Below are 13,847 nucleotides of genomic sequence, written 5' to 3'. Positions count from 1 at the left end.
AATGAACGAAAAAAAAAAAAAACTGATTTATAAGGACGATTTACGGTAAATATTTGTTGATATTAGATTTAAAGGCGACCATGATGTGACCCGCAGGGAAACAATCTATAGTGACGTGCTCTACAAATGGGAGATTTCTTTGGAAAAAGTTCTGGTGGATTTTTCTGTTAACGATAATGGTTGTTAGCTATTTTATCGATTGCTACACCGGTAGAATTCACACCGGTGTAATAGTATCCTTATGAAATTTAGGACAGCTAGACTGCATATCTCGAAGATCGAATGCTAACCAAATTGGTCAACTCAGCTGCTTTTATCACGGTGCATTAAAATTGATAAAGGCATTTTTCTCAAACAAATAGTTAATTCAATATGGTAATCAATATTTTTAATCCTCTCATAATATTGTTCATCTTTTCGACTCAGAAAACATTCCGCACTTTTGATCCTTATCCCCGAGTGTGTTTTTGCCTTTATAATTGTTGACTTATTGGTAAAAATAATATTTTCTCCGTATATTTGAATCGAAATCTGGCGATTCGAACTCTTAAGGTGTTATTTGAGAAAATAAAAAGGATAACAATTAAATGAATTGAATAAAACAATTATTGTGAATTCAAGGACACAATTGTGTAATCGAAGATCGAACCCATTCGCTGTCACCGCGATAGACAATCCATTCATTCCACACTCACACATGTTCGATTTTCGAGATTTTAATTTTTCAATAAAACATCGATTCTATTTTTGTGTTTTTGAAAACCAACCTAATTTTTAGCTATGTTTTGATGTTTTTATTAATTTATTATTGTTAAAAACGTACCCTTTTGCATTAATATTATATGAAATAACGTCTTAATCGGTGAAGTTGAAAAATAAGAAACAAGAAAGCAAAAAACGTCTCATACTGGAATGTTATCAAAAACATATGATAAGGCATAGGAAAAAAGAAAAAAAAATCTCAGTATGGAAATACAGCGAGGGGTTTTCTTTCAAATTTGTCTCTAACCCCCAAGTATTGCTGTATCTGCTTTCGCGCTTCTCCCAAACACTTCAATTAGTTTCATCTGGAAGTTTTTTACTCGCTAACTTTGGAGTGGCAGATTAATATTTATTTATATAAAATAAGTTCACAACAGTTATATATATATATATATATATATATATATATATATATATATATGTTTTTATTATTCTTTATGTAAATACAGTCACATCTTACTACGATGTGTAGACCGTTTCGATCATAATAGATATCATCAGGCAAGAAAAAGTAAAAATTCAGAAATTAAAAATGGTTCCGGACCATTATGAATTTTAGAGGAGATATACTTTGCCACGACTGGCGTGGAGCGAGGTTAAAAATCTTACCTCATCAACGACTTTTGTTGAAATTCAATTATTCATCATTTTTGGATATCTCTCTACCTGGAATTAATATATATATATATATTATTTTTTTAAATATAATTATCCACTGACACGTTTCGTCGTCTACGACTCATCAGAGTGGCTGAATCTAGCGAGCGAATATCATATTTAATCGTATTTTACAAGTTGGCATATATACTAGCAGTGGGATGTGGCATCCGGCTTTGCCAAGTTGTAAAATACGATTAAATATGATATTTTGACTTGTCCAGATTTCGTATATATTATAATAGAGTCGTGATTTCAAAAGTAAAAAAAAAAACGTGCAATCAGCTAGAATCGAAACCGAAACCAAAACTCTAGCATTCAAAGCTGGTGATATTATCACTGTACGAACGTGACACGCATATGAACTGATTAAACTAAGATGAATGTATAAAATGTGTAGCGATTTTTAAAAAATTTGGACCGTTTTTGACACTTCAAAATCTATTTTAACTGGCTAAAAACCCATAAAAGAACGGTCCATAAAAATCCAATCATTTAATGCCCCCAGTATCGCCCTGCGACTTTTAGTTTCGCAAGAGATCGAGTTGGGAAATATGGAGACAGACAGAAAGACAGATATAGTTAGTTTTATAAATTAGATATATTCTTAACTAATAAGTTTCGTTCGCTCGTTATTACTTTGCAATTTATCTCCTATACACTAGTTGAAATCACTACCTATTATTATTATTATTATTATTATTATTATTATTATTATTATTATTATTATTATTATTATTATTATAATAATAATAATAATAATAATAATAATAATAATAATAATAATAATAATAATAATAATGGAATATTTTATATATATATTAAAATTGAAATAAGTTTCCATTTTCTTTTTATTGTTGGTATCATAAGATATTAAGATTAAGCTGCTCTTCTTGACACATAAATTAAAATTTGCATACATGATCGTTTTTATTCCTTTTTATTATTATCAATTATTACTTGATTAAATAACTATTTCTTAGCTTGTATAATTAAATTTTATATACGTTATTATTTGTGCGAGCTGGGCACACGTACGTTCACTTTAAATTCATATATAAATCAGTTGATATATACAAATCAGTCAACATTAAGAATTGATGTTTGAAAGTACGGATTTGTGATTTTTATCGTTTCCATTTTTTTTTTCGAATAACCTCTTAAAATTTCGAATCGCCCGGTTTCTCCCAAACACTTGCCATGTTCGATGTAAAAATACGAGAAAACTTTACAAAACCTTTTTTTTATGAGTTCTTACATTCCAAGGCGAAAAGCTACTTGAGGATGGGAGTTAAAAAGACAGAATGGTGTCAAAGTTCGAAAAAGGAAAAATATGAGAAGATTGAAAAAGATGAACAAACATCGTATTTATGAGGACGGTTTATGATAAAAGTCATTGACATTGGATTTGAAGATGTTTATGTGGTACTCCGCACGGAAGCAGTATGTTCTCCTGCCTTAAATATATATATATGTATATACACACACACTAGCAGGCAGTCTAGCATTGCTATTACGTTCCGCCTGCATATTCGTAATGCCTTCGTTCGACCATCATCTAGCATATTCCATTTTTTTGTTTTCACACTTTTGCACCCATTTTCCCTGACTGAAACGCAAATATAAAGTTTCGCATGGGTCCGAATACCCTATATATTAAGTAGGCAAAACTTTTTAAACAAATATATAGATGTATATATATATATATATATATATAGAGAGAGAGAGAGAGAGAGAGAGACAGACAGACAGACAGACAGACAGACAGAGGGGGAGAAAGAGGCTTGTGTTTACTATAAACTTTTTACGCAAATATTACGCAAGTATAAATCAAGTAGAATATCTGCATTAATATAATTACACGTAATAGTTAACTAAATATGATCATCCCATAAGAAAACCGAAAGACAAATGGGAAATTAATTAAAATGAATGTTTAAAAGAATATGCAAATTAGCAAGATCTTTTGCAGATGAATGCAATTCCACGACCTATATATAACAAAGTTGTCTTTTCTTTTTAAATAAATAGGAAAAACGGTTTTGATATGAATATTAATATCAACACACACACACAACAAAATATATAGGAGTATAGATCTATAGGATGTTTTTAGAGTCGGCGAACTTTAAATTGACAGATCTATTTATTTTAATTGCAGATTTGTGAACTATCGATTACTTTGAGTTCAGCTTAGTTTGGCAATTCCTCTTGTGTTTTCAGCAGGACAGAGCCACGTGCAACACAGCGCACGATAAGATCAATTTACTGAGGAAGACATTTGATGAACGAATAATTTTACGAAATGTGGACCTGCCAATTGGCCACCTCGTTCGTGCGATTTAACCCAATTAGATTATTTTATTTGCAGATATGTGAAATTCCATTTCTGTGGTGATAGGCCAGACTCAATAAATCACTTGAAAGACAACATTCGAGATGTTACTGCCGAAAACTAGCCGAATTTAATACGTAGAACTTGTGAGCATTGCACTTTTAGATTGTGCGATAAACGCGCGAGCCATATTGCCCGGAATTGTATTTAAACTATAAATCCCTAAAATAATTCTTCGGAATAAAGCATATATTTGAATGATAAACAAGTTTTTCTGTGATTTATTTTTACTGAAAGGTGATGTTCCTAAAAACACACACACACGATATATATATATATATATATATATATATATATATATATATATATATATATATATATATTGTAAATCATGATTTGTATTTTTATGTTATTTAATTCATTTTTATCAGCTGCACAATGTCCACTCAATAACACACACACACACACACACACACACACACACACACACACACACACACACACACACACACACACACACACACACACATATATATATATATATCCACTCTGTCTCACAAAAGTTATCTATTAAAAACTGCTGGACGAATCACTTTAATATGTTTAGGTAAAAGCAGAAAGCCAATAGCGAGTCAGACAGATCATACAATCTTAATAAATATAGAAATTAAACCTTTCACTATATTTATTTATCTATTTAGTTATTAACGGACTATGATCCCCACTTTTTAGTTGTTGTTTCATAACGTTTCGGCCAAGTATACCTTTGGCCTTCGTCAGGTGGTAAACTGTGACGGGATGGGGATGCTGAGTCTCTTCAGGCCATTCACGGGACCCATGGCACAGTGGATAGAGACGTTGAATCTCTACGATTCCAGGTTAGCATTGTCTGATACATATATAAATAAATATATAAATAAATATATAAATACATAAATAAATATATAAATGAACATATAAATAAATATAAATAAATATCTAAATAAATATATAAATATATAAATAAATATATAAATAAACATATAAATAAATATAAATAAATATATAAATACATATATAAATAAATAAATATATAAATAAATATATAAATAAATATATAAATGCATAAATAAATATATAAATAAATATATAAATAGATATATAAATAAATATATAAATAAATAAATATATAAATAAATATAAATAAATATAAATAAATAAATATATAAATAAATATATAAATAAATAAATATATAAATAAATAAATATATAAATAAATATATAAATAAATATATAAATAAATATATGAATAAATATATAAATAAATATATAAATAAATAAATATATAAATAAATAAATATATAAATAAATATATAAATAAATATATAAATAAATATATGAATAAATATATAAATAAATATATAAATAAATATATGAATAAATATATAAATAAATATATAAATTATTCATCTCAAAATGTTTCTAAAAATAAATAAATTCTTTACTCTTTTATTATTCTGAAATATCGTCTTTTTTTTCATTCCTTATTTCTATATTGCTTGATATTCTTTTCTTAAACTTTCCTAAAACTTTCTTTTTTTCTCGCTTAATTCTTAGTTTACGGATGTAGACGTTATTTCTATGTATATTAGTGTGTGTGTGTGTGTGTGTGTTAGTGTGTGTTTTTTTTCGGCAGGGCGTACTCTAGCTCATATATAAACAATGACAAGTCAAATCATTTTCCAACATTTCAATATTTGTACTCATTTTTATCACAAAATTTATAAAGCTAAAAAAATTAATTTGTTCGAGTTTGACACGCGAATGAAAAGCTGCTAACAGAAACAATTCTTAACTACATAATCTATCCTGGGTGTTAAAGTGCACGAGTGACGAAGTGCAAATTTAGTTAGCATTACTTCCAAGTCAACCCAAACTCCGCTTGCCTGTTTTCCACCTGACTACAACTTGGACGTCTTCAAGTCCAACATCAACAAGCTCCTGACAAACCGTCCCCTTAAGTAAGACACTCTATCAAAACCCCCAATACTAATTATTACTACAATACTATCTCATTGAGTACTATACACGCAATATCCCTGAGTGGCCTTCGGGCCTTGATAAGTGGTGACCCCCATGTAAAAAAACAAAAAACAAAAAAACTCGAACTGGTTGTACCTATCAGGATCCCATCTATAAGCTAAACAAAATATATCCCAGGTCTGACACGAAACTATCTTTAACCGTCTATCGTAGCTTTGACAACTCATGAACAATGTCATGTTCACAAAGTCGGATGAAACATCGCGACGGACGTTGCGAATTTACCGTCGTGTAATAATCTGTCAAAAAAAACAAAAAAAAAAAAAACAGCCATCTTTAATTAGCAGCACAAATTCAATCGTGACAATTGCGCCTATGAACGCTCGTTTTGTTGTTCAGCGGCATCGTTCCTTGTGGGTTGATTTCTTTCCCTCATATTTCTAACCCTTACCTTCTTTTCATATATACCCGTTGCGTGCATTGTAGATGCTCCAATTTATGCGTACGTGTCTGCGAGCGAAATTGCATAGTGTTGTTCGTTTTCTCTCTTTCTCTTGCTCGAATTGCCAGATGCATTTCTACAAGAAACAAACCCAATAACAAAAAAAAAGGAAAAGAAAAAAATGTTTGTATCTACATAGGATAGAGTCCCCTATTCCTCCCACTTATTCCAATAACCCTTCCTCTATTCCTTCTTCCATCATGGATGCTGACACTCTTCTTCTTTTCCTTGTTGTTGTTCTTCCTCTTCTTACTCTCGGCCAATTGCTCGCTCGATTCGAATCATCTCATTTGTAAAGTACCTCCTCATTTCAAGTCAATATTTCAGACATGGCATACCTAACGGCCAATTCTCCAGGTGTATGGGACATGGGTAAGATTTCCACACTATTTTCCCTCACAAATTAACTTTTCGCAAATTTATTTTAAAACGCCATTTTCTTTAAAACCAATCATTTCGTTTGTTTTTCGTATTTGGAAGTGTTTGTCATTTCCAAAAACTCGACATTTCTTTTTAGATCTTAGACGTTTGTTTACCAAATATGTTTGCCCGAATATCTAATAAATTTATTTATTTTTATCGTTTCATTTTGTTTTTAATTTAGATTTTTATGCGATTTCAATTATTATTTGGGGGGGTACTTTTTATGCTTATCTCGTAAATACCGATGTTTATTGATTGATTATTTGAAAAAGAAAGAATCAATACAATAGTTTCTTTTCTTCGGAGTTTCAATCTAGTTCATTCGTCTGATAAGTTACCTGTGATTTTTTGATAAATATTTAGATAAGTTTTAAAAAGAAATAGGATGTCACTTTTTGAAAAACAAAAATATCGTTATGAATTTGAATTTAAGAAGGCAACAAAGATATTTTCTTTAAAATAAACGTTAATTTACCTTTAATGCTATGAAGGAAACTTTTTACCCGTTCGAGTCTTTTCAAAGCGATGTTTAATTTTACTAATCATTTTTTTTCTCGTGCAGATATAAACCTTTATAATTATTTATTTATGTTTTATGTTCGTTTTCTTAGATTAACAAAGTTTCCGAATCATGTATAATAATATATTGTTTTGTTTTATTCAACGTTCCTTTCCTTTGATGTCGAATTTATTGGATTGTTTCAACCAATTTATCCATCAACACATATCATGATTACATGGTGCCCAGTGTTTTTAGAAATAATTTGATAACGTGTTCTTAAAACTTGCTTCATTTATTCAATCAATTACATGTATTGTTCCCTTTTCACTTAAAAAAAACGCTCAAAACAATTTATTAGCATCTTACCAAGGAATTGACTTTTTTGCAAAGTTAATGAAATACTGCGGTACGTCTATTTTTATTTTATGCATATATATGTGTGAGAGAGAGAGAGAGAGAGAGAGAGAGAGATGGTCATATATGTATATATATGTATATGAACAATATATATGTATATATATAAAAAAATATAAATTTATATATAAATATAAACAATATGTATATAAACAATATGCATATAAATATATGTATATATATATATGCATATATATATGTGTGTGTGTGTGTGTGAGGGAGAGATGGTCATGCATGTATATATACATATAAACAATATATAAGTATATATATATAAATATGTGTTTAAATTCATATATAAATATAAACAATATGCATATAAATATGTGCATATATATGCATATATATATGTGTGTGTGTGTGTGTGTGAGAGAGAGATGGTCATATATGTACATATATAAACAATATATATGTGTATATATAAACAATATGTATATAAATATACGTATATAAATATATGTATATAAATATAAACAATATCTATATAAATATGTGTATATATATACAAAATACGTATGTATATAGATATATGTGTATATAAATGTATACACACCCATATATATACATATATATGTATATATATATATATATATAACATCTTATATATACATACATTATTTATTTTAAAATAATATATCAAAATAAAAATGCGTCACGTCGATAGGGGGGCTTGACTTAATGTGTGGATTTAAGTGCAAAGGACCGAAAAACCCTCTGTCACTTAGGTAAGCGCCATTGCCATGGTGATATTTTCGCTAATAAGACAATAAACTGATAATATTATTTATAACTTTCGGATACCAACGAGTCATCAGCTGTGCTTAAATAAGAAACATTAATCATAAACTTAATGTGTCATGTTCTCTTCGCCTGGATTTAATAACAGTATAAGAGAAGTAGGCACTCACACACACAGATTATCTATCCATCTATCTATCTATCTATCTATCTATCTATCTATCTATCTATATATATATATATATATATATATATATATATATATATATATATATGCACACACATACATACTAGCAGGAAGACCTGACGTTGTCCAGGAGTGAATGCTGATCAACGAATGTGTCACACTTCAATATTTTTATTGCAATCGTAATCAGTTAAATCGCCCATTGACTTCCTGCTTTAGTTGTGGACCCATCGCGGTGCACCGAGAGGATACTTCACATGCTTCCCCGCGGTGACTTAATCCACAATACATTGTAATCTACATTGCACTGACGAGAACCTATTGTTGAATTTATAAAATTATTTCGATATATAATGGCTTGAATTTAGTTCCAAATAAAAAAGTCAAGTATCGTGCATTAATTGTGCTCCAAGCAGGAGTATTTATGTCGAACACGCTCCTGTAATATTAAAGACCATACTGTTGATTTTATATGTCTGGTCTTACTAGTTGTGCGGTGATAATCGCTGGAATTTAGGTTTCAAATGAAAAAGTCAAGTATCATGGTTCAGTTGTGTTTTAAACAGAAATATTCATTTCAAACGACCCCTTGTTATATCAAAGAATCTACCGCTGATTTTATGTATCAGGCCTGTCGTTTTGTGTGGTAATAAAACCTCTCAAAATGCACTTATGATGTTAGGCTGTGTAAGGCGTTAACTTAGGTCAAAATCCCCTGTTCCTTCTTTCATAAAATTATTTCGATTATCGATTGTCGATTCTTATCGAAGATATTCACATACAAACCCTTAGTTAAGAACATTGCCAAGCATATAAAGTACCGTTGTGTGAAATTTCATAAAAAACCTGCATAGTCGTTTTCGAGTCCATAGGAAACGAATTCACACACACAGACACACACACACACAGAGACAAGCTTCCATTTATATAATAGTAGATAGAATATAGATAGATATATAGGTAAATATACAGGTAGATATATAATATCCTATATTATATTTTTCATGAGCTTATTTTATTTATATCTTGCTATGCATTTTTATCTTTTACGAAAATAAACAATATTGCATTACACCATATATATACCTTTTAGAAAACTCTTTCAGAAAATAATCGTCGTGACTTATTTGCATATATAATTTTGAACAACTTATAATAATTTAATATCATGTAATATACAATTATTATTGGTATTAACAAATTAATATTTATTATACTAATTATAAATGTATATTACATAATATCAAATTATATACTTTATTATATGAACTTTAACAATATGCAAAAAAAAGCAACATTTTTATTGCAAATGCGTAATGCTAAATTTAATGTTAGTTGATTAAAAAAACCAAAATGTTAGCATCTTATGAAGCACTGTATATGCAAAAATATTTAAAGCAGTGATTGAAATAAAAATAAAATGATGAAATTTTAAGATGCAACAATTATCTAAGTATTAATTTACTTGTCCGACGGTGTCACAAAAAAACAGCATCATCGCAAACATTAATGAATGATAAACGAATTACCTCCCTTTATAGTCGCTTATTGCCAGTTAAAAATCATTAAAATTATTTCCTTTTCAAATTTTTTTAAAACAATAAAAACATAGCTGTCTGTTTAAGATTTCAAATTGGCTATTTTATTTTATAATTTTTAAAAAGTCATCTTGACAGGAGACTGTAAGTATTTTTATTGTAGTTTTCTTTTAAAATTAAAAAAATGTGCAAGTGAATTGACATCTTTTCATTTAACTTTATATAAAAAATAATTCAGAATAAAAAACAAAACATGTTGAATTTTCAGTGAAAAAAAATTTAAATTTAAAATAAAAATATTTTTAGTTAAAAAAGAACTTGCTAAAAAATTGTTTCATTTTGTCTTTTTTATTCATTTTATTTATGTGTTTAAAAAATTTTCAACGACCGTAGAATTTCCACGGGTTCTGCTAGTTTATTATGATTATATAAGTTTTTCTTGTTTTTTGTCTTTTTCTCGTTTTGTTGGTATTAATCCTAATGGCTGGTGAGATTCGCGTTAAGATAGAAAATGTCCTGCAAGGTGTTGGTTGTTGGTTGGTTTTTATTTTACGGCATATCAAACCTTTTCGGGTTATTTAATGCCGAATCCAAAGATTTTCAAGAAAATTTTTTGATAGAATATATTTGTTGTTTTCAAGTCGGATTCTATTCAACCTATAGTTGGGACCTTAATAGATACTACCACTCCGGGTCAGAGTAGACCTGGGAGCAATGGCAATTAAAGGGTGGCTCCACACTCCTCAAAGCCCGCAAGCTGGAGCCTCACCACTGAATATAGTTTAAGGTCATATCCAGGACCGCTGCAAGGTATAAGTAAAGTCTCAGCTCTATGTTGTGTATTGTAGCATGTGTTCGAATGATGAACAGTCGACATCTTATGAAGCAGCATACACATATAAATATTTATGATAAAAATTGAAATGTAATTTTAAAATAAAAAGAATCATTTATCATTATTTTTCAATCACACAGGCGATCATTAAAGATTTCCGGGGTCTGAGTTACAGCACGTCTCCCCAGATTCCCAATACTCGTAACCTCTTTTGATAACCTTTGCAAAGTAATTTGCGTTATCGCAACAGCCGCTTGCCATTAATTTTTGGATGGCAATAAGCTTCCTTAAGGATGCAGCCCTCTTCGCACGCATCCAGTCGAGGTCTGGTTAGTGCTTTCTCTCTTCAGTGTTAACTGTCTCCTTAATCCTCATAGACTATTTGATGTCGTACGAGTTGATGTCGACACTTTTATTATTATTATTATTAGTAGTAGTAGTAGTAGTAGTAGTAGTAGCAGTAGTAGTAGTATGATTATTATTATTATTAGTAATATTATTATTTCATATTATTATTGTTATTATTATTTACTCACTAGAAGTTCTCACACAGATAATTATCAGTGATTACAACTGATAATAACCGGTGGTGTTCCATGAGATCTATGTGACAACAAGTCTCTCCAGGTTTCCAGTACTCTCCACCACTTTCGACAAATTTTGCAAATAGCTTTTCATTATCGCAACAACCGTTTGCCATAGATTTCTCGATGACAGTGACCGGGTTAGTTTTCACTGGAATTTTGGGTCACAATAAAGTTCTCCAAAATCTCAGTCCTCATTGAAATCTTCCAGTGGAGGTCTGTATAGTACTTTCTTTCCTCTGTCTTTCCATCATCCTTGACACTTCTCGGTTTGCTGCGGTACCAGTCACTACACTTTTTATTTTGTTTTAGAGTGGGGACGTAGTTAACTTTACATTCCCCTCCCATTTTCTTGGTTCTCTGTGGGCGTTTTCTGTTTTTGTTTTATTTCTATTGCAAAATTGAAATTGTTAGACTACTACTACTACTACTACTACTACTACTACTACTACTACTAGATGTGTACACAGTAAGAGTTTTCACAGGTAATCATCAAAGATTATTGACAATAATCGGTGTTCCCTGAGTCTGGATGACAAGTCTCCTCAGATTGGACAACTAAGGCTGGATCAAGGTCATAAAATATGAGCAAATTTTTTTTTTTTTTACATGGTGGTCACCACTTATCAATGCCCGGAAGTCACTCAGGGATAAGGGTTATTGCAAGTACAGTCCGTTAGTGTGGAGATTTGATGAAGTGTTTACTTAAGGGGGCGGTTCATTAGGAATTTGTTAACGTTGGACTTGAAGACATCCAAGTTGTAGTCAGGTGGGAAGCAAGCAGACGGAACAGAGTTCCACAGGCGTGCAGTTCTAAGAAAGAAGCTTTGTTCATGAAATCCACGTTTTGATTTATGCACAGATAAAGAGTGGGGGAAACTTTTCACAGTGGATTCAGCTAGACGGGTGTTTTTCGTGAAAGATTGGCGAGGGGGGACCAGAGATTGGAGTTCAGACGAGCACTTGCCATAGAAATAACGATAAAACAAGGATAGGCTCGCAACGTCTCTTCTGTGGGAGAGAGGTTGCAGGGTAGAGAAAAGGGCATCCCCCACTAAGCCACGAAGTCTATTTTGTACTCTGTCAAGGCAGGATAGGCTGTTTTTAGCAGCTCCTGCCCAGATATGGCAACAGTATTCCATCCTTGATGATCGAATATGGGTACTTTTATGATTGTATTTTTATTATATTGTATTTTGAAACTTTACTTCGATTCCATCTGGGTCACTGTAAGCAATTATTAGTTAGGCCAATAGAATAACTATATTAAGAACGTAACAAAAGCAATATTATTTATTATTAAAATAGATTTTCGTCATTTCATAAAACAGAATTTAATTAAAACAAATAACATTTATGAAGCTTTCTTTTAAAGCAAACAATTATAGACATGAATATATTTAAAACAACTTTTCCCGGGATACGGCATTAAAAATGTGTAACAAAATACAGTAACGTATATAATACACATGAATATAATCAAATAACATAAATAACACCGTAAGGCGGAAAAATACCGTAATCAGGGTCCGGAAAAACATCGTAGTCAACATCGTAACATGAAAAAACCGTATCCAGGGATATACCGTATATATATATATATATATATATATATATATATATATATATATATATATATATATATATATATATATATGTGTGTGTGTATATATGTGTGTATATATATGTATATATATATATATGTATATATGTGTATATATATGTATATATATGTATATACGGTATAATCACGTTGACACACCGGTTCTCGTCAGATCACCGAAGTTAAGCAACGTTGAGCCTGACTAATACTAGATGGGTGACCATTTGGGAATTCTAGGCGCTGTATGTGCTCCCCGCTTATCTCGGCATTGTTTTCAGTCGTTTTGTACCTCAACTTGCCACTGGTATGCAACAATGTTGACTCAGGAGAGGTGTGGTTGGCGATTGCGCAACTCTTGCCACACAAATTGCACGCGAAGGCACCCTTACAGTGGGTATCCATAGTCTGTCAAGACTGAAGGAAGCCTTAATATATGTATGTATATATATGTATATATATATGTATATATATATGTATATATATGCATATATATATATATGTATATATATATGTATATATATATGTATATATATGTATATATATGCATATATATGTATGTATATATATGTATATATATATATATGTATATATATGCATATATATGTATGTATATATATGTATATGTATATATATATGTATATGTATATATGTATATATATATATATATATATATATATATATATATATATATATTATAAGCTTATTGCCATCCAAATTTCAGTGGTGGCAATTTTATCTTCGATTA

At 30.2% G+C, this 13,847-nt stretch overlaps 1 protein-coding gene and 1 pseudogene across 2 annotated transcripts in view; both read left to right on the top strand.

The window, feature by feature from the left end:
* Positions 1-13,847, top strand: part of LOC145288898 (T-box transcription factor TBX1-like) — a 207,073-nt gene that overhangs the window by 14,056 nt on the left and 179,170 nt on the right. Inside the window, exon 1 of one of the 2 annotated variants that reach the window (XM_080136377.1) lies at positions 6,470-6,650. The exons of the other annotated variant lie outside the window; for it this stretch is intronic. Coding sequence (XP_079992503.1) covers positions 6,608-6,650 — 43 coding nt within the window. The 5' untranslated portion in view covers positions 6,470-6,607. Of the gene's footprint in view, positions 1-6,469; positions 6,651-13,847 lie in introns of those variants that run through there. 2 annotated transcript variants of the gene reach the window in all.
* LOC145283919 (5S ribosomal RNA) lies at positions 13,235-13,351 on the top strand (annotated as a pseudogene).

The sequence above is a fragment of the Euprymna scolopes genome, chromosome 1 (assembly GCF_053919585.1).
Source record: "Euprymna scolopes isolate OS-2025 chromosome 1, ASM5391958v1, whole genome shotgun sequence".
Classification (NCBI taxonomy): domain Eukaryota; kingdom Metazoa; phylum Mollusca; class Cephalopoda; order Sepiida; family Sepiolidae; genus Euprymna; species Euprymna scolopes.
This window is presented reverse-complemented; position numbering and strand designations above follow the sequence as displayed.